Source organism: Bos indicus, chromosome 27, assembly GCF_029378745.1.
Source record: "Bos indicus isolate NIAB-ARS_2022 breed Sahiwal x Tharparkar chromosome 27, NIAB-ARS_B.indTharparkar_mat_pri_1.0, whole genome shotgun sequence".
NCBI lineage: Eukaryota > Metazoa > Chordata > Mammalia > Artiodactyla > Bovidae > Bos > Bos indicus.
The window spans coordinates 25,007,415-25,034,956 of NC_091786.1; the positions used below are offsets into that span (position 1 = coordinate 25,007,415).

At 46.2% G+C, this 27,542-nt stretch overlaps 1 protein-coding gene and 1 non-coding gene across 4 annotated transcripts in view; one reads left to right on the plus strand and one right to left on the minus strand.

Annotated features, from left to right (window-relative positions):
- Nucleotides 1-26,116, minus strand: part of MFHAS1 (multifunctional ROCO family signaling regulator 1) — a 112,729-nt gene extending 86,613 nt beyond the window's left edge. The window contains exons 1-2 of one of the 3 annotated variants that reach the window (XM_070781315.1): nt 22,596-26,116; nt 8,325-11,258 (exon numbers count right to left, since the gene is read on the minus strand). In XM_070781315.1, the coding sequence (XP_070637416.1) occupies nt 11,230-11,258; nt 22,596-25,593 (3,027 nt within the window). In that variant the 5' untranslated portion in view covers nt 25,594-26,116 and the 3' untranslated portion in view covers nt 8,325-11,229. Of the gene's footprint in view, nt 1-8,324; nt 11,259-22,595 lie in introns of those variants that run through there. The other 2 variants (XM_070781314.1, XM_019953516.2) reach the window with 2 other exon arrangements.
- Nucleotides 15,384-15,518, plus strand: LOC139180258 (small nucleolar RNA SNORA1). Its single transcript, XR_011564591.1, has one exon. It is a non-coding gene; the product is annotated as a small nucleolar RNA SNORA1 (small nucleolar RNA).
- Nucleotides 26,117-27,542: the final 1,426 nt, after the last annotated feature.

Consider the following 27,542-nt stretch of genomic DNA (forward strand, 5'->3'; position numbering starts at 1 on the left):
AAAAATGAGAGGTTTAGAAACTGTTTCTTAGCTCTTCTTGAAGAAACTAAACTCAAAAAGCAAAACTGAAACCTCCTAGGACTTCCCTGGTGGTACAATATATAAGAATCTACCTACCAATGCAGGGGATCTGGGGTCAATCCCTGGTCTGGGAAGATTCCACATGCCGAGGGGCAACTAAGCCTGTGTGTCACAACTACCGAGCCCGTGCTCGAGAGCTCGGGAGCCACGACTGCTGAGCCTGCGTGCTGCAACTTCTGAAGCCTGTGCACCTAGAACCTGTGCTCTGTAACAAGAGAAGCCACCACAAGGAGAAGCTGGTGCAGCACATGAGGAGCAGACCCTGCTGACGGCAACTACAGAAAGCCTGCATGCAGCAAGGAAGACCTAGTACAACCAAAAATAAATACAAAAATGGAAAACTCCTGGATATAATGATTAGAAATATGCAGGGAGACAAACAGGTAGAAGCTGGTGAAGGCACGGATTACTAGTTACCTTAACTCAGAAGGACTGCTAGCCCAACCAGGGCCATGGCCCAGGAAAGCCCTGCAAGGGAGAATCACGCCAAAAAGCAACAAATGACACCTGATATCAATTACTCTCTGGACGCCTTCTCTTCATTTTAGAAAATGTCTGTTGAGTACAATTTAAAATCACTCAAGTGTCAAATCTTAGGCTGTTCCAGGTGAGTTAACTGAGACTTCTCTGAAATTCCTAGTAACTACATATTATAAAAATTGAGTCTGGGATAAGGCAAAATGGAAAAGAATAGGAAAAAAAAAGTGTGTGTATGTACATATATAATATATATATACATATATATATATATATATATATAAAACTGAGTCACTTTTTTGTATACCAGAAACACAACATTGTAAACCAACTCTGTATCAAGTTAAAAAACTGAGTCACACTATTAACCATACATCCCTGAGTGGCTCAGACTGTAAGGAGTCTGCTTGCAATGCCAGAGACCTGGGTTTGATCCCTGGGTCAGGAAGACCCCCAGGAGAAGGAAATGGCAACCCACTCCAGTATTCTTGCCTGGAGAATCCCCATGGACACAGGAGCCTAGCAGGCTACAGTCCATGGGGTCGCAAAGAGTCAGACACCATTGAGTGAGAAGACTTTCACTTTCATTAAACCATACAGCCCCTTAATCAACTACTTTTTGTTCCCCAAATTGACATTCAGTACCTTAGAAACTTGGAAGAAAAGCTATGACAAACCTAGACAGCATATTAAAAAGCAAAAACATCACATTCCTAATAAAGGTCTATACTCAAAGCTATGGTTTTTCCAGTAGGTATGCATGGATGTGAGATTTAGGTCATAAAGAAAGCTAAGGCCAAAGAACTGATGCTTTCAAACTGTGGTGCTGGAGAAGATTCTTGAGTGTCTGTTGGACAACAGGAGATCAAACCAGTCAATCCAAAAGGAAATCAGCCCTGAATATTCATTAGAAGGATTGATGCTGAAGCTCCAATACTTTGGCCACCTGATGCGAAGAGCCAACTTATTGGAAAAGACCCTGATGCTGTGAAAGACTGAGGGCCTGAGGAGAAGGGGGCAACAGAGGATGAGATGGTTGGATGGCATTACCAACTCAATGGACATGAGTTTGGGCAAACTCGATGAGATAGTGAAGGACAGGAGAACTTGGTGTGCTGCAGTTCATGGAGTGGAAAAGAGTCAGACATAACTTAGCCACTGAACAAGGAACAATCTTAGAAAAACTAAATTTTCACATTCTAAAAAGGACAGAAAGGTCAGAAACCTGGTTATTATAGGAGAGTTGTGTGCTCTTAGTTTACTGGGGAAGTCAGGATGAAGAGGGACCACTCCCATGGCAGAGATGGCATGCTCCATGCCCCCCCACCACCACCTTTCTCCCTCTGCACAGGAAGTACCAATCATGCCAGCCTCAAAAGGAGGAGAAAGGATGACACTCCAATGCTGGGTCTCCCTGGATTTGGCTGGGCAGCTTGAGGAGAGCTTTACTCCCTGCTGAAGTGGTTTTATTATGCTCTTTTTCAAAGCAGGAATAGAGAGATTCAGGGAACCTGGCACTTTCCTACCTGATCATTGTTTTTTAGAAGATAAAACTCGGGCATTTAAATGGGGATTTAGAAGAGGGTTCTATGGTTATCTAGTAAAGACCACTCTTAGAGCTGGGAAAAAGGAAAAGTGATCCTAAATGACCCCAGGTTGATTTACTCTTTCTCTAGTCTCTGACTTAGTGTCACAGGGAATGCTTCATTTATTTTTTGAGGAAGACAGAATTGTCTGGATGTGATGGAAAATGTTCATTACGTAACGTGGATCGCTCTGATCTTCTGAACCACCCAAATAAGCAATTACCTTGAGGAATCCCCAAATAAAACCACAGTATGAATTCATGAATCAAGAAAGTGCAGCTAATTTGCATAATGAGGCTTTAGAGAATGAGGAAATATATATCTGATACAATTCTAAAAGTATAATCCCATCATTTACTGAGCAAAAACAGAGGAGGAGAGCGAGCGAAATGGCTTTGTATGATCTACTTTTAGCATACAGTTCAGCTACACAAAATATAGTCACAATATTTCCTATACTACTAAGACACATCAGTATAATAGAGAAGGGAAAAGAAAACAGGACTCAGATGGAAGGAAACCAGACAATAAAGCAGATGGATTGAGCTCAAGTCCACGCTAGCGCAGAATGCAATTAAACAAAGGCTAATTAAACAAAGAATATGGTTTTATTAAAATCACAATGGTTAATAGCCTAGGTAGACCCGCTAAATTCTTCACCATAAAAACTGTCCCAGGTTTACAGCCCAAATTAAAAATGTAATCTCACACTACCAGAAGTATGCCTTTAAACTGTTTCTAAGATAGCAAAGAAAATAAATGTTCCAAAAATAGCATCAAAATAAAAGGAGGTACATTAGATTCCTTATATGCATTGCACATAAAATTTTTTTAAGTAATCAATGTCTCTACTTTTTAATTATTATTTCAATCCCAGGATTTGAAAAGCAAAGCAAAGTACTATTACAAGAGAATGGGCTAATGATAATTCAAAAATTATGGATTACTGCATTTTTTAGCTAACAGGTTAAAAGCCCAGGGATTTGATTGATGATCCTTGAAAAAAAAAAAAAAAGGAGGGGGCTTCTTGGTGGCTCAGATGGTAAAGGATCTGCCTGCAATGCAGGAGACTTGGGTTTGATCCCTGGGTCAGGAAGATCCCCTGGAGAAGGAAATGGCAACCCACTCCAGTATTTTTGCCTGGAGAATTCCATGGACAGAGGAGCCTGGCGGGCTACAGTCCATGGGCTCTCAAAGACTTGAACACGACTGAGCAACTATCACTTTCATTAGAAGAAAAAAAGACCATTTGTGATTTTCTTTGTTCACAACATGCCTTTCCTACCACCTGTAAGTGGAATTCTAGTTTCCCCATGACCTGCTCTGTTGGGCTGAGTCTCTTTCTCCACTGAATCCTCAGGACACTGGGTCTAGACTCATTTTACAATGCATCACGGTGGTGCCCAAGCCTCATCTCCTTTCTGGACCGAGGTCCTGGAGGACAGGCTCTGAGGGTGATTCCTGCTAGATGTCCCCTGGTGCCCAGCCCTTGCTGGGAAGCCCAAGCGACCTCCTGCTGAATGAATGCAGGATTAAGTGAATGCGTATCGTCACAAATGTCTACCTGGCAGGCGCTATCCCATTTCTCCACACTGCATGAGCACTGTGTTGTTTCTTTTGGTTAACAATATAGACAAACTGAATTAAGTGATGTTTCCTACAAAGATTTTTTTTTTAATTTAGTATGAGCTAAAACTGTGATGAACCACTGAGACCAGAGTAGCCTCAAAATTATCCAACTGACTATACTGTGGAGCTCTGATGAATCCACAGGAGCCAACCCTTGGTAGAGGTGCACTTCCCCAGGTAGCCACAGACCTTGGAGCCTCATCTGCTGCGTGCTCAGTCATGTCTGACTCTGTGACCCCATGGACCGCAGCCCACCAGGCTCCTCTGTCCGTGGGATTCTCCAGGCAAGAATACTGGAATGGGTTGCCATCTCCTTCTCCAGGGGATTTTCCCAACCCGGGGATCGAACCTGTGCCTCCTGCACTGGCAGGCGGATTCCTTACCACTGAGCCATCAGGGAAGCCCCAATCTGGAACCACTGTTAATTATTTAGATATTTGCCTCCTGTCATCCCACCAACGACCATCTTAGGGCTGAGAGTACGGCTCACCTAACCATGGTGAAATACAGGGGAGACCCTTTCTAATGGACTCTAGATGAGCCAGGCCTGACACCTGGGTCTGGGAGACTCCACTTTCATTAAGTAGATAGTACGTTCACTATAGAAAGAAGTTATGAGTGACTAAAAGGGCTAATGTGACCACCAGCTTCCACTTACAGTCATCATTCCCCCATGTATGAAGTGTAAACAGTACCTCTGATAGCTTACTCAGATCCTAAAAGAATCTTTGCCAGAGGAGGGGACGAGAGGGGGAAAGAGTACAAACGAATTCCCTGCTGTGTTCCATGTTTTTTTTAATCCTCTCTGATTGCACTGAGAGTCTAGAGAAAATTAACTGGGAGAAAAGATCATGAGCATGTTAATAACTCCAGTTTATTCTGTTTAATTATTATTAGGTTGAAAAGTAGTTAAGGCCTAACCCACTCCTACACAGAGCATAAAGATCTTCCTGAGGCTCGCTGCCTTGAAGAACTGAAAGAGGCTGCGGCTCAGAGGAAGAAGGGGCAGGGAGAGAATTGCTTTAGAGACACAGAGACCAACAAGGGGTGTGCCAGCCCCCTGCTGGGTCATTAGCCTGACCCACAGCTGTTAACTCCACAGGGGGTGCTCTGCCACTATCCCCAAATCCCACCCTACTGTGGACCAATTTGATAATGAAGAAACAAAGCGCCAACAAAAGCAACCAACAGAATAGGATGGCCAAAAAAAAAAAAATCATCCTGCAGCAAACAGATCTCTTCAATGGATTTGCTTTGACCCCTTCTTTTACAAGCAACCCCACTGAAAATAAGCTAGAACAAAGAAGATTCGTTATGCACAGCCATAAAGATCTCCAGGGCACACCACATCCATAATTCATGATGCAAACCCAGCGCCTTCAGCATCGTTTATCCTTTCAATATTTTAAAGTGGTGAAAGGTTGCTGGATATTTATAAAGTCGCTGATTCTTACAGGATCCTTCCAAATTGAGAAACAAATGGGGAACTTTATTCTTCTGCAAATGACATTACTTACAAACCTAAGACTATAAATCTACTAGAATTCACTTGGTATCCATCATAGGAGGGTGACTAGACAGCCCTCGTAAACCAATTAAGCCAGCAGGCAGCGTACACATACCAGTTCTGTTGAAATTAATCGTCTCAAATAGCTTCTGCTTTCTCTTTTAAAAATGAACGCCCCAGCTTTCTTCTTATTACAGTTAAAATCCACCCCACCCAATACAACCAGATCAAAGAGACATGCTTTCCTCCTCATAGACTGTAAAAGTGAGGCCCAGAGAGCTACTTAGCTTGCTCAAGATCTCCCAGCCAAGCAGAGAAGCCCTCATTAACGTCCTGGCCTGTTTCCTTCATTCCCAGAGACCTGCCTGAGAGCCTGTATCACATAACACAGAGTCTGAATGACCTCAAGCGTGATCCCCTGACTCTAGTCCCGCTCCATTCAAGTCCATCTTCCATGCCGCTGCCCTGAGTGGTCTTACAAAAACTAAACTGACACTTCACCTGTTTGACCCTTCAATACGTCCTTCTCATCCTAGGAGGGGGAAAAATCAAATCAAAATATTTCAGCTTTCTATCAAGCTGCCAAAAATTCTGCCAAGAAGTTTAGCTAATCCGGTAGACAGGCCAAAAAATATTGGCATGCCAAGTACACTGATAAGTAAAAGAGCTGACTCCTCTTCCCCATTCTGACTCCACCGCACTTTAATGGACCTGGTGGTTTGCACAAAGTCCCCTGTCATCACCTCCACTCAGCTAGAGACCTGCTCCCATCCATCCAACCCTACCCACAAGCCCCTCCCATCCTCAAGCCCCTCCTGGCCCCTGAAGTCTTTTTATCCCAGTATTTATCGCAGCACTGCAACTGCCCGTTTACTGCACGCGCCACTTTCCTAAACCACCGCTTCTTCACCCTGGGCTTCCCATCACCTGCCTTATCGTCATGGCAGAGTCCCCGTTAGTGCATAGAGTCTGACACTGCAGAGTTAGACACACATCTTTCACATACGTTATTTCATTTTTCCATTCAACCAACTGCCTGTTTTTGGCAGGTGGGCCCTGCCACGTACTGGGTGCACTTGGCCACATTCTTCGGCAACCCCCCCTTCCCGACCCTTGTGCCTCGGTGTCCCTCCCTGTAAACAGGGATCACCAGTTAACATTTACTGAGCATTCACTACATGGTAGAAACTACCCTGGATCCTTGTCGTGCATGAGGTCATTTAATCCTCACAACATCTGAGGCAGCTGAGCAAATGCTTAGGAAGTGTCAGAGTTATTTTTTCTCATTCACAGATGAAGAAACTGAGGTTCAGGGTGGCTTCCCCGAGGTACGGGCTTCTTTCCTCCCTAAACCACTGGCTTTAAAAGGTAAAAGACACAGGCCTCTTTTTTCTCTGTTGCTGGTATAGCTTAACACAAGGAAGCTGCATGGCAATATGCATATCTAGCTGTGGCTAAAGGGACATTCTTCCAATGTCACCCTCCAGCAGAAGCTATTTAGACTCCTTGGGATAAAGATCTGTTCCGTTAGAGAAATTAGCTAAGTCGGTGGAGGAGGAAGTAGAAAGGCATTTGAAGTAGCACACACCCAGATTTCAAGCATTATCAAGTCATCAGCACGATGTGAGTGCCTGCACCCTTAGAAGGCAAGAGAGCGTGTTTGCCACATGCATGTGAACAAAGCTACCGAAACGCCACCAGATTCTTGAAAAGCAAATATTTGTCTACAGCCAGAGAACCAGGATTCTTTTCTAACAAAGAACAATGTACAGCATTCTAATTCCAGACTCTTCCTCCTGCTTTACAGTGGGCTCTGATTTCAATGGAGACTTCCCCCCACGAATAAATGTGTCTTGAGTCCCAGATGGCACAATGAATCAGAAGATTTATGGACTGTAAAAAGGGATGACACGAGTGGTCCAACCTTCTTGGAACACCTGGGGCTGTGTATGCAGCAGCTTTTCAGTTCCTGGAGACTGTCACCTATCTTGCCAGCTCCACAAGAGAATTTAACAGCCCTGGTAATCGACAAGACGCGACCATCCCTGCTATTTGGACGAGCTTTGAATGCTGTGCCCCACCGCACAGACAAAGCTCAGATGCTTCAACAGTTTTCAAGAAGCGGGTGAGAGGCGAACACAGACTCTGTGGGGCTACCGGAACACCTGATCCAAAAGCCCCAAAGGCAAATTCTTGAAATGACCAAACAGAACACTAGGGAATTCTCCTCCTCCCTACACCAAGGGAATAAAGATGGAAACAAGGCATGGGAGGATGCACATTACAGTATACAGTAACCAGAGGGCCAGCACGTGTGTTCTTCCTGAGAAGGAGAAAAGGCATATGTAGTGGCAGAGGCTTAATAAAAGAAATGAATTTGAAAGAACACCTGCCCCAAGCTAAAGCAGGGCACAACCAGGGCCGTGCCAGTCACTAGCCATCTGGGGGTGAGTGGTGTCAGCAGAGGGGACACACGCATCCTCCTATGGGGCCTGGCATATCATTTTTTTGTTTCTGTAACCTGGACACAAAATGGCCCAGCTCTCAGCAGACCAGTGAGCTGTGTGGGGGCATCACAGTGTTCTAGAAAATTTCATATCTCACTTTTTGGCTCTTCCCCAAGTGATTCATAAACTTCAGTCCATGGGGTTGCAAAGTGTTGAACACGACTGAGCGACTGAACAAGTGATTCATAATCAAACAAGCCCCCTAAATCAAAGACACCCCAGCTATGCCATGTTGATGTGCAGCTAAGGTGAGCCAAGGTCATCGCAGTGAATACATACACTTCAGTGAGAAAATGTGGCTTCCTTTTCCCCACCATGCTGTCTGTACTGAATCAGACATTTCCTGTAAGAGGGAGGATTTTTAAGACCAAACGCTTCAATGAACGCTGTGTACAATCTCTTTTCCCCAAGAACCTGACTGGTGATGATTTTGTTTGCTTTAAGCAAAACATACAACTAAATAGCTTTTAAACACATAAGCCACTCTACCAGAATTTAATTGTTTACTGTTTTCCCACATCAAACACATTTTAGTGGTCTGGGTTAGACCCATTCTTTATTCATGACACACACAAACAGTTTGGATAATCTCTTAAATTTTGGACCCCTACCAGTCCCAGGACAAAATATCCAGGCACATCTCTGGATAACACACCAAGCTGAGGGCAAGAAAATACAATGGTATGGAACTCTGGGGCTAGTTACAGGGCACAAGTGAAAACTGCTCCGCGGGCCTAGGTGCACTGGCCTTTAGACGGTAGTTGGGGTAGAAAAGTAGAAGCAATGTTTTGAGCCAATGAGATATGGTTTATTATCCATTATTTTTCATTAACATCCCCCATCGATGCAGCACTATTCTTGCTGCCACTGTCTTATTTTGATCAGTGGTATATTTATCTGTAGACATGCAAGATTTGTAATTATTGCAATGTCTAAACATTACATCACGTTATAATGGATGAATTAAGCTGGTAAATGTGTAATTACATTGCAAACAATGGTATTCCAATAGGCATCACAGAAGCCAATTAAAAAGATTACCCTCATTTTAAATCACAGAGTTAAGTTTTTATAATTCCCCAGCCCCCAAGTCCCACCATGTGACTGAGAGATTTGTCTTTTTCTAATTGCATCTCGACAGTGTCCTGAGCACAAAGAGGGATCACCACCCCTGAAGGAAATAAAATTGAGCATTTCCCAAAATTCTGGAAAGGAAGAACTTAGTTTAAAAACTATAAAATAATCTCAAAAGAATCAAAGGTCTGTCAATATATTGGAGAAGGAAATGGCAACCCACTCCAGTGGTCTTGCCTGGAGGATCCCAGGGATGGGGGAGCCTGGTGGGCTGCCGTCTATGGGGTTGTACAGAGTTGGACACGACTGAATCGACTTAGCAAACAGTACATCCATTGCTAGAACGTTATGTATACATACACACACACACACACATAAGCACAATAGGTTTGTAATTGCCCATATGGAAACATGTCCAAAATATATTTTAAGTGACCAAAAGCAAGGTGCAGAACAATGAATACAGTATGATCTCTTTCAGGTTAACATATATGCAAATACATGTTTTATCTTCCTTGAAAGCAGTAACTAGAAACAGTTTAAAGATAAGAAAGGGGGCTGAGAGGGCCTTTTGCTGTTGAATATGTCATCCATCTGCAGGTATTACTTTTTTATTGGAAGTAGAGGTTATATAAGAGAATTATGGTTCACTGTGTGGTCCCTCCTATTAATTCTCTGTATTTAGAAAAATAATAATGGTATTTCACTTAATCACAAAAGTGAAAGTGAAATCGCTCAGTCGTGTCCAACTCTTTGGGACCCCATGGACTGTAGCCCACCAGGCTCCTCCAACCATGGAATTTTCCAGGCAAGAATACTGGAGTGGGTTGTCATTTCCTTCTCCAGGGGATCTTCCTGACCCAGGGATCGAACCAGGGTCTCCTGCATTGCAGGCAGATGCTTTACCATCTGAGCCACCAGGGAAGCCCTTAATCACAAAGGAAGTCATCAATTCATTGTATTAAATTAAATTTTTTAAAGATGGAAAAGGCAAACAAGCCAGAAAACAAGACCTTAAGTACAATGGGCTTTAGGGCAGGCCACCCCAAAATACCCCACAGTGACATATAATTTTGAATTAAAGTTACTTAAGAGACAGCCAATGCAAGGACACTCTGACCCTCCTTTGTCCTTCCTGAAAGTAGGATATAAATCTCCCAGGTGAAAGGTGCCCACCTGTATCAGGAGGTAGAGACATTCTGATCACCGGAGATAGGGAACTCGGGGTAAAGAAGATATATAAACAAACTCTACTTAGTTTCATCATGAATTAGTACCAAAGCCGAAGCTTGTCTTGTCAGTTCTTCACAAATTTGTTTCCTTGTCTAAAAAATATAGAAACAGCCAGCTTTGGTTACCTCTTGGATTCCATATCTATAAGATCTCTGTCCTTATGAAATTAAATTTGTTTTTTTCCTATTAATCTGCCATGTGTCAATTTAACTATTAGACCAGTCAAAGCAACCAAGATGAGTAGAGGGAAATGTTCCCTTCCCTGACAATTTGACAGACAAAAGGTTACCATCCTTCATATATAGAGTTAATATAAACTGAAATCTGTGATTATAAGAAATCACTGTGATTTTTAAAAAAAATATCAATTATCAATAAGATGACCCCAAAAGGCATGATCAGACAATCCACAGAGAAAGCAACACAATAGGCAACATTCATTTAAGAAAATAAGCATGTTCCCTAATTAAAAATCTGATATATCAGTGATATATTGCCTCCCATTCATTGTTAGTGTATTTTTAAGATGAAGCCCAATGCAGTGAGGAAATGTGAGGAAATGCAGTGAAATCAATCTAGCATCCCATGCAGGCAGCACAGTATTTCCCAAATGAAAAGCAACATAGCATGTATCAAACATTAGACATTCTTTGCCTTTGACTCATTGAGTTTGCTTCTACAATTACTGCCCAAATAAGAGCCTTTATAAAGAAGTACAGTCATCACAGAATTACTCATAACAACAAAACTTGAAACTACTAAAGTGTTTAATGGTTAAATAAACAAAGGTAAAAATCTCCTTGATGTACTATTATGCAAGCATTTATAATTACCATGTAGCTACTAATAATATGAAACCATACTCATGGTAGCCTAGGTTAAGAAAATTGTTATTTACACAATATGATTATCACAATTATCACTAGATATTTTAATGGGCTTCCTTGGTGGCTCAGATGGTAAAGAATCCGCCTGCAATGTGGGAGACCTGGGTTCAATCCCTGGGCTGGGAAGATCCCCTGGAGGAGGGCATGACAAATCACTCCAGTGTTCTTGCCTGGAGACTCTCCATGGACAGAGGAGCCTGGCAGGCTACAGTCCATGAGGTTGCATAGAGTCGGACACAACTGGGCGACTAAGCGCAGCACAGACATTTTAATAAACCTAAAGGGAAAAAGATGAAAATAAATAGAGCAAAATGTGTAATTATGTTAGATACCAACATGACTATATTTCTTCCTCTTCACACTTCAAGATTGTAAATATTTTAATAAGAAAAATGCATTTTGAAAAGAGCATGAATATAAATCACACTGTACTATGCTCCTATGAAAAAGAGGAGTTTTATCCATAAGCTGATCTAATTTCCAAATAGATCTTGAGGATTTCCAAGTAGATCTTTTTGGAATAATGGTAGAAACAGCAGAAGCTAATACCAATGGGATTCCTGCCACAAGTCAAGTGTCATTCAAAGCATTTGACTTGTATTAACTCAATCTGCACGGTCAGCCTGTGAGACAGAAACTATTATGACACCCAAATCACACAGCTACCAAGTGGTGGACCGAGGATTTGAACCCAGCAGAATCTCAAGAGTCCTTACAAATAACTGACATAATACATCCATTTTAAAATGCAACACAAAATTCCAAGGGTTTCAAGTCAAGATATTAAGAAAATATAAACAAAATTAAAAGTTTTTTTAACATCTTGCACTTCTTAGGATTTCAATTAAAATGTAACTAAGTGTATTTTGATAAATTGAGAGGCACAGGGAGACACACTCCAATGGGGATATGAAGAAAGGTGCAAAAAAAATGCCATCACAGAGTGGTAAGTGAAATCCGAACAAATGAAGGGCATAAAATATGCTACTCCATAAGTGCAAAATTATTTTTAAAGATGGTATTTTCAGTCAGTCTGCAGTGTCACAAGAAAGCCTGAAATAAAGACAGGAAACAGTCCACAATAAAATGTTAATTGTGTTACAGCCAAATTTGCCTTTATCGCAAGATCTGTTATGGTAAGATTTCAAGTCAGGAAAATCGGTGTTCTGGATACATTCCTAGGGATCACAGAGGCATGTGGCCATCTGGCTGGGGGAACATCCAACGTCTGTGTTCTCTCTGGACTCAGGCACGGAGAAAGGGGCCAGGGGCACGCCTAACTGGGGATCACACAGGACAGGTGCTCTGTCAGCCTGACAGTGACTATGAGTCTGAGCAAATCATCTGAAACTACTCTTAGGTCCTCCGAGCCATAAATCCCCTCCATGGTCTCAACAGAGCCCTGTCGGATGGACAAGGAATGAGCTAGGGCTGCCACTGCTAATTCGCTTCAGTCGTGTCCGACTCTGTGCGACCCTATAGACGGCAGCCCACCAGGCTCCCCCGTCCCTGGGATTCTCCAGGCAAGAACACTGGAGTGGGTTGCCATTTCCTTCTCCAAGGCAATTCTCCAAGGCAACCTCACTTTCACTTTTCACTTTCAGTGAAAAGTGAAAGTGAGGTTGCTCAGTCGTGTCCGACTCTTCATAACCCCATGGACTGCAGCCTACCAGGCTTCTCCGTCCACGGGATTTTCCAGGCAAGAGTACTGGAGTGGGTTGCCACTGCCTTCTCCACGAGCTAGGGCAGTGCTCCCGAAACTCTAGTTCCTGGGCCAGCAGTGGCCAGTGGCAAACTCTGACCAGGCCATAAATAAAACTTAACAGCAAGAAGCCTCTTCTTTATGACAACTGCTAACTGCTTTTGGGCACACACACCCGCCCCAAGGCATTGCCTGCTAATCTATCTGAATGCCCTCCACCTTTTTAAGAGCCTTTCTAATTTAAAATACCCTTTCCCACTTCTCCATGGCTGACTGGGATGGGAAATCTTGCACTGAGCTGCAGTGCAGCCCTTTTAGGAACCTCTCTGAGACCTCACCTGTCCCCAGTGCCTGACCATGACCTCTATTGACCTCTGTGCAGCAGGTCTATGCTTTATCGGACCCCAAATGTCCAACACTGAGACTGTGGCCAGCATGCAGTAACACAGAATGGACATTTAGGAAAGAAGAGGACAGAGGTGAGTCTGTGGGTCCTGGGGGGCAGTGGGTAACCCAACCTCGAGGAGCAGGGCGGGACAGTGGGTTGAAGCAGAGGTCGAGGCTGAAATCCCAGGGTGTTCTAATTCTAGGGAACCCAACCCTGTGAACCTCAATTTCTCCCCCTGAAAGTCAGGACAATGATAATACCAACCCTCTAGAGCTGCTGGAAAAATTCATTGACATCACCCATAAGAAGTACTTCGCATGGTCTCTAGAACATAAGAGGAACTCAAGAGTGTTACTGACTCTCATATTTTCTCCCAACCCTGTAGCCCCAGAGTGACTGATGTGATGATTAATATAACCACTACCTCTATGCCATGAAAAAGAAGAATCCCCTGGAAACAACAAAGTGAGGAGTCAAACAACTGTACCTAAGAGAAATATTATGTTTTTATTTTATATTTTCCTTCCCCATTAGCTTTTTTAAACTTGTTCGTTTCAAAAAAAAAAAGGGGGGGGGGAAGGAAAGAAAAGAAAGGGAGGCTTGTTCTGCTACCCTCAAGTTCACTGCTACTGTTAAGACAGTACTAATACAGTGTCAAGATCACATGCTTCATTTCGGAAGTGGAGAAGATCTAGGAATGTTAATTCTTTAAATTCTGTCAACATTTAATAGCCTAAGAGTAGAAAACCACCCCAACAAAGCATTCCTTAACAAAGACATCTCCAAGCAGCAGCCATACATTTATAACATGACAGTATCCAATTTAATTTAGACCGTCTTTGGAGGCGGTTCCATGCAGTCTTTGGGGTTCAGAAATCACTGCTGATGTCATTTTGTCTCAGAACAGATGCAAATCCACAAATGACTCTGAGAAATGTAAACGATTCCTGAAAAGGGGGCATTTTTCCCTCCTCAAAAAAGCTGATTCGTTTTGGAAGTTTTGAGAAATCCTCAGATACAATGCCTTTTCATTTTTCAGCATCCTCTCAAGATCTGTCTGAGATTTCTTGCAAACAAGTGACCTGAACTATAAACAACTGCAAAGAATGACTATGTCAAGCAAATTCAAAATTATACCCAAGTTATCCTCCATATGACATTTCCTTCTAGAAAATAAAAAGCCAGTGTTGTTTAGTCATTCCTCAAACATGCGATGAAATTTCTTCATATATGATCAGATTCCACATGTACAAAAGTCAACAATTACACCAACTGAAATCCCATCTTGATTCCTCATGACCAAGGCCAGGTATTTTTTTATTCTAAAAATCCTAATTTGGCACAAGACATCCATATACAGCAGGTACCCAACAGTGATTGATGACAGCATCCAGCTCATAAATTTATGATACACTTGTCTGTCTTTGGTAACGACCTAATTTTGAATTAATGTAATTCCCATCCCCTTAACCCTCATATATGCCTACAGCCTTGCCAATCCTGCCAGAGCCCTACTCAAAATCTATGTGGGGGAAAAGCACCGTCCAGAAGACAGTGATTACATGGTACTTATGTGTGCTTCTCTCCTGCATGTCCTTGGTGTGCCCGTCCCCCGTTAAATCACACATGCACAAAACAGACCAGAAGGTTTCTCTAGCATCAACACTAAGGAAGAGAACTCTCAAGGCAGCCGTGCTAAAAGATGTCCATCAGTGTGGCATCTCAAGGCCCAGCTTAAGAATCCCTTCTCAAGTCCTGCCTTAGAAAGACAGTTGCCACAAAGAGCCTGGCAAAAGAATCCCAGACCATTCACCCCAGGAAGGAAGTTGCCAACCTCATCGGCTCCTTCCTTCCAGAAACATCTGCCTTACAGTTGTGGCTGCAAGGCACTGTGAATGCACTAAATACCAGGGAACTGTTCACTCAAAAACAGTTTATCTCAAATGGTATAGGTGCTCTTATTTGCAAAACAGAAATAGAGAGACAGATGTAGAGAACAAACATATGGACACCAAGGGGAGAATGAGGGGTGGGGTGGGGTGGGGTGGCATGAATTGGGATTGATATATATATACTATTGATACTGTGCATGAAATAGATAACTAATGAGAACCTAGCACAGAGAACTCTACTCAGCTCTGTGGTGACCTAAATGAGAAAGAAATCCAAAAAAGACAGGATATATGTATATGTATAGCTGATTTACTTTGCTGTTAGCAGAAACTAACACATTTAAGGCAACTATATGCCAATAAAAATTAATTTAAAAAATAAAATGGAATATAAGCTATTAAAAAAAATTGTTCATCTCAAGCCTCATTCTAGATGCAAATGGGCACTGTTGTTCATGGTGTCCAGATATTATTGATGTGGCCATGCTGAGACATAGGTTTTGCTGTCATCACAGTAATTTTACTGCAGAGGTGACAGGGAGACCTGTGACCTGTTTTGCTAGGCTCATGAGTGAAAGCTGGATGGAACAAAACTTTTCAGTATTAGAAAAGATGAAGGAACAATCTACCTTAGATCATTTGCCAAAACAGCAAGGTACTTCCTACAACTTCCAGGGCCCTAAAGTAAATTGCATAAAGAAACTGGACCCCAAAGATTACAGATGGAGAATTTTGCAAGCAATTCCATGTTCAAGTGGAGATCAAACAAGCCCAACTCAAAAGAAGTGTGGGTGGACTAAAAGCTTTTGTTATCTTAGCAAAAGCTCTCTTTAAAAGGGTTATCTTGAAGACGATGACCCATACATCGAGGAACCAAGGTGATGGGCAGTAGAAGGAATCATGTCAATTCTTTAAATACTTTGAATATTCTTTAAAAGTATTTAAACACTTTAAATACTTTTGCTGGGGTTACTCATGATTTTTTTAAAAAATAAAAACTATATTGTTTTTAAAAATGGTTAATATCACGTATGTGAATTTCACCTCAATAAGAAGAAGAAGGAAGAACAACAGGACTGGACTCAGGAAGCCAGCCCACCCAAAAAAGCAGAAAGACAGACAAGAGCAGTCTTGATACAACTTAACACAACTTCCTTTCTCCTTCTCGACCTTCTCCCACCCACCCTTGTGCGCAGATTTGCAAAAGCAAAGGAAACAGCTGGTACGGCCCGGGTGCCTAGGACTGCCAGTCCAGAGCGGGAAGTTCCTTCCTGAGGCGGTAAACCAGGCTCCAGGCTTGCAAAGCCCATGCAAACCTCTGCGCGATCTCACCAGGACCCGAGGGCCTCTCCCCTGCTCCTGTGCTCCCCGCTCTGGCTTTCTTTCTCCTTCTGTATTCTCTACTTTTTTGTAAACAGACAGCTAAAGAGAAAGAAGTTTGTGAATGGCTTTTCACTAATTTACCCTTGGAGAAACAAGCCATCATTATTTGCATCTAAGAGATTAGGTTAAGGAAGGACAAATGAGAAAATGTTTTCTTGCTTTCAGAGCCAAATATAAAAATAACTTTATAAGTTTTCTCCTCCCTTTCCACAAATAAGTCAGCCCTGCTGGCAATGGTGTCTGGGAGTCGTTACCATAGCCTGTATGTAGCATGTGGGAACCAGCGCTGCCTTTGTTACAGCCAGCAACTCTTCCATGGTCTCCTCTGAACTTAAACCAGCAAGAACGCTGGAAGGAGCTTCTGGAAATCAACAACACTCCGAAGAAGGCAAAACAGCAGGTACCCACGGCAAACCCCTTCTTTCCTGCATCACCACCATCACACCTTCATTCATTCTCCTTACCATTTATACTTTCCCACATCTACAGGACAATGTCACGGGAGGGTCAGGGGCTAGTTAGAAAGGAAGAGCTATGATACTGGAGGGAGGGAAGCACCTACTGCCTCAAAGAGAGTGACTGCAAGATCAGGTGGTAGAAACTTTCTGAGGCCAACGTCCACGCTTCTGTCACTTCCGCATCCTGATAAGCTGCCCCTTGACTGCCCTTCCACCATCTCTGTAAGGATCAGGAGGATGGACACAGAGGGCAAGGACTGATGTGCCAGTCCCAAGGGAAAACTATACATGCTTCTGAAAGTACACACTTTGAGAAAAAGAACATCACAAGCAATCTACAAAAAGCACTTGGCCGAGGAACCAATTAAGAAACACTAGAATTTCTTGAGTTTTTGAAAAATAACCAATCTGCTTTGAGTCCCTTCTACCTGCCCAGCCCCATGACAGGTACCACCTGGGGAGCAGTGTGCCATCACATGAACCATCAGAAAAGTGAGGGTATAACCACAGAACAAACTGCCATGCTGTACACAGAGAGGGCCTTGACGGCTTGACAAAACATGTCATTCACAGTCATAGAGAACGAATATATGGATATCAAGGGGGAAAGGTGGGGAGGAAGGAACTGGGAGACTGGGATGGACATATATACACTATGATACTGTGTATAAAATAGATAACTAATGAGAACCTACACTATAGCACAGGGAACTCTACTTAATGTACCGTGGTGACCCGAATGGGAAAGAAATCCTAATGCGAGGGGATATATGTGTATGCACAGTTGATTCACTTTGTTGTACAGTAGAAATATAACATTTTAAAGCAATATACTTCAATAAAAAGTAATTAAAAAAAAAAAAAAAAGACAGGTCATCATATATATTTGGAGGATATCTGAGATGCCTGTCAATCACTCTGGGTTCCCAAGGCCATACGGTCTTGAGGCATAAGCCAGGACGGGAGGGTCAGCTTCATGAGTGCTGGAGCAGGACTGGAGAAGGCAGCCAAAATGGGGTCTCCCAGCCCTCCCCTCTAAAGTGAAGGTAGCCAGCTCGAGAGGACGGGAAACCCAACAGCAACCAGCACTGGTTTTGCAATCAGAGCAGCTGAACCAGGGGGAACAGAGGCCTGGCTGAGCCTGCCCCAGGCAGAGCCTGAAACACAAACCACCCTCCTCTCCAGCCCTGGGCTCAGGCAGGCCACGGCTGCAGCAGACAAGAGAGGGCAAGAGATGAGGCCAGCACTGGTCCCCTGCTTAAAAATAAAAAACCCTCCCTGATGGTCAGATCCTTAACTAAAACTTCCATGGAGAGAAGCAAGTTAGTAGGTGAAATCAACCAGAAATGCTCACTCCAATATCAGCAACCACCCTCCCCCCACCCTCACCCTCACATTCCCTACCCCCAGTACATGGAGCAGAAGCCCCTCACTTCCTCCAGATGCTGGAAAACAACTACTTTCCCAGACAGTCTCCCGCCTGATGCTCAAAACGACCCTGTTAAATAGACCCTATACATTTTCTAGGTGTCCAGATAAAGTGAATGAGTAAGAACTAAAATAGGTAAGGTTTGGGACATGTACACACTGCTGTATTTAAAATGGATAACCAGCAAGGACCTAGCGTAGAGCACAAGGAACTCTGCTCAACGTTATGTGGCAGCCTGGTGGGGAGGGGAGTTGGGGGAGAATGGATACATGTATATGTATGGCTGAGTCCCTTTGCTGTTCACCTGAAACCATCACAACATTGTTAATTGGCTATAGCCCAATACAAAATAAGTTTAAATAAAACAGGTTGGATTTCCTGGGGAATAAGATGAACAGGTGGTAGAGGATGCACAAAACATCTGTTAACAAATTAAAAAATACTTTCTCTAGGCACTTCTAAACTGCTTGTGCAGAGATGGACTTGAGAGTTGATTCTAGAATTTGAAGGAGAGGCCTCAAATATTTAAAATAATTTGAACACTCCAATGGCCTTTCAAGTCTTTGAATTCTGTTATGCAGGGAGTTTCTTTCTTCCACTGCAAGATGAAGGTTTTGATTTTTATGTGAAACAAAGTCCAAGAGAGTTCAAAGAGGACTCACCACAAAAATAAAAGCCGAGCGGCATCAATATTAATAATGCCGAACTAAAGAGATATTTAATAACCTTTGTAAAATTAAAAACAATGACTAATTCAATCCAAGCAACTAGGTCATGCTCAAATTCCAGTAAATCTAAAAGTGAGATAGAATAAGGCAAGAATTTTGCTTTGCTTCAGTGGTCAAAGTGAAGGGCCCATTCAAGGGCAAGGTCACAATGAGAACACCAGAGGGACAAGTGTGGGGTTGGGGAGGGACGCTAGGACACAGGACAAAGGGAAATGACCACAAGAGTACCACCTGGGAATCTGACAGAGCATCTGAGTATCAAAGGGAGAAAAAACTTCTCATAAAGACCAGTCATCTAGCAGACAGCTCAGAAGTTCTTACAGAAGCCACAGAGCCTCTGGCGTGTTTCCTGCTTGGAGAAAACCAGTGAACAAGCTAACCAAAGAGATATTAGGACCTCCACAAACAGCCACAGAACAAGACAAAACTGAGGGCTTCAGAGAGGTACAGTGTGTAAGAAATTAAACAGGGACAAAGGCACTTGACTAGGGAGAGGCAGCAAGGTGCTGGGCCACCAAGTCAATCAAAGGGATCAAATGTATACACGATCATCTACCAGTTCTCTGCCTACCGCTTTGGGTGGCTTTCCAATTATTCTTAAGAACAACCTTGAATAATTTGGAGAGTAGGATACTTCAGGCAAAATCATACGTGGCCCAAGTTCAACTCACCAAGATGCGTTCTTCCAATTGTAAAACACACAGCATGCTTTCAAACACTGAAATGGATAGCAAAGCACTAGAATCTCACATAGGTAAATATCCCACAAGAAGAAACTTACTCTAGGCCAAGAACATTCCACCGAGTTCCCTCGTTAAAGAGGCTGTCAGGGCTGGCAGTCAAATCAGTATCTGCAGAAGGCAGGTAAGGACTCACACTGACACACAGGCTGCATCCTGGGCCTCCTTTCAGTTTGCAAAAGCCTCTCGTCACTCAATCATTTATTGCCAATGAAACAAACAGGTGATTTCTCTAACAACGTGATTAGATCTTTTTAACAACAACTTTTAAAAACAAGCAGCCAGGGGACTAAGGACTTTCCAGAATACTGCCATTTCTTTTGTAAATCAAAATAAGAAAAGAGAAATCTGGCATTATACTTCCCAAGGCCAACTACCCTAGCGCAGCTCAGGCCAGGAAATTCAGTGTCCTATGGACAGAGGCAGAGCAAAAATGGGCTTTTCACACACAAGAAAGAAAAGGTAAGATAATAATGCAACTTTGTTTCTTCTTTATAATATCAAAGGAAACACTGATTAATTTCCTATTTAATCTTAAGGTCTTGAAGTTGAAAAAACTAAAGAGCCAGTGTTTCTTTCACCATTGTATATAAAATTGTTAGTTTACAAGAGAACTTGACACTGCAATAAAATGTAAAACTAAGTAACCAACTTTTTTAACATCTCTAAAAGCCAAATGACTTCTTAAAGAGAGGAAAGGCTAAGCAGAGAGCTTCCAAAGGTTTCTGCTGAGCTACAATATATTTTAATAAACTAGGGACTTGAGCATATTCTTAAATATATGCATGCCTTCATTAATTGAACACCCAGTGTTAGAATTCTGTTCTTATATCACCTTCTAGCTTTTTATTATTTTAGCTCTTCTAAATCTTTCAGAATTGTGATAAATACTAACAGATGATGGCTATCACAGAAAACGATAAAAGAAGAAAATGCTTTCCCCCCTTGTTTTAATGTAATAAATGTATTATAATCATCCTTTTCCCCACTACTTTACTACAGTACTCTCTGCTATGTTTGGAAGAAATATAGTCCTAAATGAAGCAAAAAAGGTAATTTCTTTTTCTGACCATAAATAAGACAGAAAGGTTTAGTCCATATTATAAAAAAAGCTGATGATTTTTTCCTACTCAGTATTTAAGATATTCTGACAATTTTCAACCATTTAATTGCTTTTTACGTTGAATCCTTTTCCCTACAGATGGATTGTAAACCAGGTGAACCTCCTTTGAAAGACAAAAAGGCAAAACAACAATAGGAGAATGGGGGGGGGGTCCTTTCTGCATCTGGAGGCGAGCTTGTTTGTGGACTTAAAAAATAAAGAGCTGAGGTTAGAAAAAAAATTCAGCCTCATTGTTTACTCTTCAAAGTTCTTGGAATTCCTCTACACAGATCCTTACTTGTTCAATAATTTCTGTCTTTCCCTTTGTTGTTAATAACATCAGTTTTATTAATGTTCCATCTTTGCATTAACAACTGCCTTTACGTAGCTCTTTCAATAATCTGCTCTGTGAATATGTAACCCTTAACCTCCTTCTTCAATTTAGTGGCACAATAAAGAAGTAGTTTGCTTTCATGCATAAAAGACGATGGCAAACATAAAACTGAAGAGGCTACCAAGTCACAAAACTGATGAGACACTAGATAATACAGAGAATGGAGGTTCAACTGACTGGTAACTGGATATGGTAGCTTTTCTCAAGCTGAAGAATTACACTCAGCCTAGATCTAGGGCAACAGGGAGATGCTACCTTCAGAAATATTGGTGTCCAATTCCTTCCCGATACTATCATAAGCAGCATTCAGACTAGGACAAAGATGACTGTGGCATGCAGTCTTCCATTTCATCACCGCCCCAATGTACTCTGGGGGGGACCGAGGGGAGACACTGGCAATGATGCTATCATTGGGTTTGTCCTTAGGACACTTTGAATGTTGTTAACCAAGCCAGCACCACAAAAATCAGAGCTGTTTAGAGAAGAGTTCCAAATAAATGGACCCATTCTCAGACACTTAGTATACCAATTAACCAGGCTCACAAAATCCCCCTAGTTTTGGAATTCTTCCACTCACCTAAAACATTAGGGGAAAAAAAAAAAGTCTTCTGGAAAACACTCCCCAAAGAGAGGGGAAAAAAAACACAAAACTTGTCAGTTTCTTATCCATTCCATTTCTTACAAAGCACTTCCATAAAGCTCCACTCTCTAACACTTAACCAAAACCAGGCTTCAAGATGTCGGTAAAGCACAAAATTACCAGGAAATACCCCCAAAACTCCCCTTAGAGATTTCAGTAATCTTTCATGCCCCAGAGTGTACTGGGTGAAACAGAGATCCCAGAACTGAGTCACGCCTTACAGACTGACATTTTTGTCTTTACTAATCATCATTCACCCTGATTACAAAACATTCTTCTCTGGAGTTTAAGAAAATGGTGCAATAATTTCTACATTATGGTCACAGTCTGAACGTAAACAAAAGAATATGATGACAGATATTTCAAATTTGGAGCACCCCTTGGATATGTGTCTAACAAGCATTACAGCCCATGACTCAACATCAGACACCACCCATCTGCTGTGCAACCATTTGAAATTTCCTTCCAGGAAAGGCGGACTGAACTGGGAAGACGGAAAAGGTGATCCAAAATGTTTGGACCAGAACCCACTTCAGAAGTCTTTCTTCTAGAAGAGTAGAATCCTAAGGACTGTATTTCATATTGTTCACATACTGACTGCCTCTTTCTGGTCGCCAATTCCCCTCTATTTACCTCGAAAAGCTTTGCTGGGAAGCAGGTGAGATTAAGCAAACAGTCTAACACAGGAGAAACAAACATCTTCCCCAAATGCATATTAAGACACCCCGCAGAAGAACCAGGTCCCTCTGACCTCTTACCTGGGAAAGCGTGTGGATTAGGCGACCCTCTCTTAAGGCACTTAGAACAGAGAATGTGCACGGTGTAGTGCAGTCCAGGCCATTCCTGAAGTAGGACATTCAGTTCCTCTACCAAGGGGGTTATGGCTTGCCATGCCGTCCATATGTTCGGTAAGGATGCGTGGCTGGCAATGGACAGGGTGTCCGGCTGCAGGACCCCCTTGGCAGGTCTGTAGCTCACCACCACCGGGACTTTCCCCCTGTAGGCGAAGATCTGAAGTTTGCCATCCGACCTGTGCACCACGTGGTTGTTGATCTGGACGCTGTAGCGGGCGAACAAGCCGGGTGGAAAGGTGAAGGGGAAACTGTATTCAATCTGCAGCTGCTCAGCCACAAAGGACTGCCCGGCCAGGTTGGTCCCGTTAATCCAGGCTTCCGCATGCGGTACCTCGTTCTGCACGTAGCAGGGGAACTTGTACCACGCCGTGGACCCATTCAGGGGCTTGCCCTTGGCTTTGTTGAGGCAATAACAGAGTCCCATCTTCTCCAGCAGCTCCAGCAGCAGCTGCAGGTCCTGCTGAGCTTGGACGTGAGGCTTCAGCAGCAACCGGATGACGTGGGCTGGCAGGAGCCCGTGCAGCAGAAAGCCCTCCACGTAGTGATGGAGCTGGGTGGCCCGAAGCGCGTCCTGGCTCGGGGCGGGCGGCGCCATCAGCGGGGAGCTTTCAGCCCGGCCCTCGGCCTCGGCCTCGCCGCTGGTCCCCAGGAGCAGCTTGTGCAGTAGCAAGGAAGGGTCCCTCTGGAAGAAGACGTTGAGGATGTCGATGAGGCGGGAAAGGTTGTGGAAGACGTGCTCCTTGAGGGCCGGGCTGTCCTCGAAGTACAGCAGCTTGCCGCTCTCGTGCAGGTAGGAGAGGGCGCTCTGCAGCCGGTCCTCGGTCAGCCCGGCCTGCAGCCCCAGCCGAGCCGAGTCCCACCAGCTGAGCCAGAGCCGCTGCGCCTGCGGGGGCTGAAAGTGCAGCTCCTCCAGCACCTGCCAGGACCGCGGCAGCACGCGGTGTAAGTTGGGGAAGATTTCGCGGTGCTCGGCCACAGAGAGCAGTTTGTCGCGCAGGCGCTGTAACTGGCGCGGGTCCCGGCAGCTGACCGGCAGCACTGGCGAGAGGATCTGCAGCCGGTGGTTGAGCAGGTACTGGAAGTGGGCCTTGCGCCGCCGAAGGTTCTTGTCCGACACCCCGTAGTAGGCCGCGTGAGGGCTGGCGGAGCGGAGCTCAAAGTCCCGGGCCAGCGCCTCGTCCACCACCTGGGCCAGACGGCTCAGCCCCTCGGCGTCGTGCTTCTCCTGCAGGGCGATCTGGCGGTGGATGTCCAGACACTTCTCCTCCAGCTCCTGCTCCCCGCACAGGTCAGCGTGGGTGCCCACGATGCACACCACGGCGTGGGGCACCCGGGCCCCCACCCGATGCAAGAAAGAGCCCACGGTGGTGGGAAAGCGGAGTGGCTCGTAGGTGGCCAAGTTCACCACCAGCACGTACAGGGCCCCTGGGGAGAGGAAGAAGGGCTGGATCACCTCGTAGCGTTCATCCCCGGCTAGGTCATACACGATGAACCGCAGGCCCCGGGACGCATCCGCCGTCCAGCTGGTCACCTCGATGCCCTTGCTCCCGGGAGGCGGTGAAGGCGGGTAGGTCTTCTCCTGGCCCCCTCCTCCAAGCTTCCCCTCCACTCTGTCCTCAGTGAGGCAGTGCCGGAGAAGGGTCTTTCCTGCCGCCTTCTGACCCATCAGAAGCAGTTTGAGGCGCGGCTGGACCGCCGGCTGGGAATGAGCCAGCTCCTTCTGGTAGGCGGCGATGTACGGGATCCCCTTCATACAGACCTCGTAGGGGGGCTGGATCAGAGGGTTGTCCTTGATCTTCCACAGGCCCACGCGGGAGAGCTGGCCAAAGTTGTCTGGCAGCACGGCGATCTGGTTCCCCTGCAGGACAAGCTCCTCCAGGCCGGTGAGCTCGACGATGGAATCGGGCAGGTAGCGGATCCGGTTGTTATCCAGCCACAGGGTGAGAAGACGGCCCAGGCCCGAGATCAGGGATGGCACCGAGGTGAGCTGGTTGCGACTAAGGTAGAGCTCCTCCAGGCCAGCCAGGGGCAGCAGGGCGGCCGGGAACTCCTCCAGGAGGTTGGAGGAGAGATTGAGCATTTTGAGTCGCTGCAGGCGGCTGAACTGGGCGGGCAGAGCCCGAAGCCCGTTGTTGTCCAGCATGAGGCTCTCCAGGCTGGCCAGCTCGCAGAAACCGCTCGGCAGGGTGCCAAGCTCAGCCCCACTCAGCCAGAGGATCTTGAGGGCACGCAGGGCACTGATATCCTCGGGGAGGCCCCGCAGCCGATTGCTGGACACGTCCAGCTCCTCCAGGGCCACCAGCTGCAGGAGCTGCCGGGGAAAAGCCGTGAGCTGGTTATGGTCCACGTCGAGGGTGCGCAGGCGAGAGAGGCCGGCGAAGGAGTCGGGCAGGTGCGCCAGCCGGTTGAAGCTGACGTCCAGCTCTTCCAGGTGGACCAGCGCACCCAGCTGGGCTGGCAGGGCAGGGAGCTGGTTGTGGCTGAGGTTGAGCTTCCGCAGCTCGCGCAGGGCGCCCACCGCCTCCGCGCCCAGGACGCTCAGCCGGTTGTGGCTCACGTCCAGCTCCGTGAGGTGGTGTCCCAGCTCGGCCACTGCCTGGGGCAGCTGGGCAAAGCGGTTCCGGCGCAGGACCAGGACACGGAGGCTGCCCAGCGCCGAGCCCAGCCCGTCGGGCACCTCCTCCAGGCCGTTGTTCCCCAGGTTCAGCACCTCAATGTCCCCGATGTTGGCCGGGAGCAGGAGCTGGGGGGCGTCAGGGGAGTCGAGCTGGTCGGTTCCCGGGCAGCCCCCGGCCGAGCTGAGGGTAAGCTGGCGCAGGTTGCTCCGCAGCTTCCTGGCGCGCAGGGCGGCGTCCCGCCACAGCCTCACCGTCTTCAGGTTCCCGCTGTCCGTCCCTGCCATGGCGGGGCCCCGGGCCGACACCCTCGCGCGGGAGCCCGCAGCTACATGCCGCGCTGCGCCCCGGCGGGCGCCAGTCTCCGGGGCCCTTTCGCTCCCGTTCCTCCCTTCCCACCGGCCCTCGGCAGCCCGCGGCGGCGGGTCCTAGCGCAGCCAGCGGCCGGGTGCCCGCAGCTGGGGGGCGGCGGCGACGCGAGCAGCTCCGTTGGGCGCCGGGCGCACGGCGCGGGGAGAGGCGGCGGCAGGCGGGGAGCGCAGCTCGCATTCTCCGGGCTCCCGGGCCAGGGGCGCGCCGGGGCAGCAGGGCCGCCGCCCGCCCGCCGCGCCGCGGAGGATGCCTGCCGCTCCTCCTCCCACTTCGCCCGCCTCCGGCGCCTCGGGGCCGACTGCCGCCCCGCTACCCTCGCCGCCGCGGCCCCGCGGCCCGCAGCATCGTAGCCTGCGCGAGCTCCACGAGGACGGTGGCGCCCGGCTCCGCCACGGGCATCATGCGGGCGCAGGGCCGGGCCGCCGCCGCCGCCTACTCTCCGCTTCCCCGGGCTCGGGCGGGAGCGCGAGCCGCGTCCCCAGCACGGGGAGGGCGAGATCGGGAAGCAGCAGCGCCGCCCGGCGGAGCGGCCCCACGTGACCGGCGGAGGCGCCGCGTGTTCCCGGCACCGCCCCGGGGGCGGTGGCCAAGGACCGGCGCCGGGTGCGGGCTGGGGGCGCGTCGCCGGTGCAGGCCAGCACCGTGCACAGCGCTGGGCGGGAGATGCCCCGGGTGGGGCCCGTCCCCGCTGCAGATCCGGATCCCTGGGTGCTCCAGCTTGGGTTCGCCTGCGTCCGGCTCTTTGTTGGCCCTGCACCTCTAAGGATATCTTACTCTTTTTCGCTCGCGCGTCGAATCCCTGGCCTCCCTTACTCATCCCTGGCCTCCCTTACTCATCCCTGGCCTCCCTTACTCATCCCTCATCTCCCTTACCTCTTCCACTCATCCTACATCCACACCCTAGTAGAACTGGCCCATGGAGGGCCCTGGGATTTATTGTAGGAGATTAAAAAGACAGTGTGACTAAACAAAAGAAGGAGAAAAGCAGGCAACCATTCATTCACTTGGTAAATATTTATTGAGGCCCTATTTTGTGCCAGATCAACAGAGACAGACGTTCTCCACTCCCCTGGGGGAGGCTCTGAGCTGGATCCCTGCTGGCCTAATTGGAGGGTGAAGCAAGGGGTGCCAGGCATTGTTTTGTCCAGGGTATTCTATTCATCCTCCCAACAGCCAAATACAGAACAAATACTGTATCTCAACTATACAGTACTCCTTATGCTGTAGGTTCAAGAAAATGAAAGCTGTTTCAAGCAAAATCTGCAGCCCAGTGCTCAACTTGAAGATTTATTTTATTTAAGTGAGGCAGTTTCTTTGGGATCACGTCTATACTAAGTGAATAATTTCTTCAGAATTTACCCAAACCTTGAAATCTATCAGGCCCGCGAATACCACCTCCATTACTGCCCCCAGCTTAGCTAATAATAAAGCAAAGAGTTTTCAGAGATGCAAAACCAAATTTCATTGGTTAATTGCGCCAGTTAACAGTCATGGCTCTCCTCTACACATGACATTGCTGTTATCTGGAGACCCAGATTCGGTGCAGGTATTTGAGTAGTAAACGTCTGTCTCTTCAAAGAGAGTGACTGAACATCTGAAACTGGAAATCTATCCCCTAGAGGGTTAACAAGCCTGGAGTGGTACAGTCTGTAACTGAAGGATGCTCCCAGAGCCAGGTGGATCCCAGAGGCCCCAAGTACCTTAACAGGATGCAAGTGAGCTGTGTTCACCCTGCAGGGCTTCCTGGAAGACCAAATTGCTCAAGAATTCCTCATACCCTCCCGCCCGCCCCGGAGGAGGAAAATTCGAGATCACCTAGGCCAACCCTTCTGTTCACAGAGATGCAAACAGGCCCAAGTAAAGC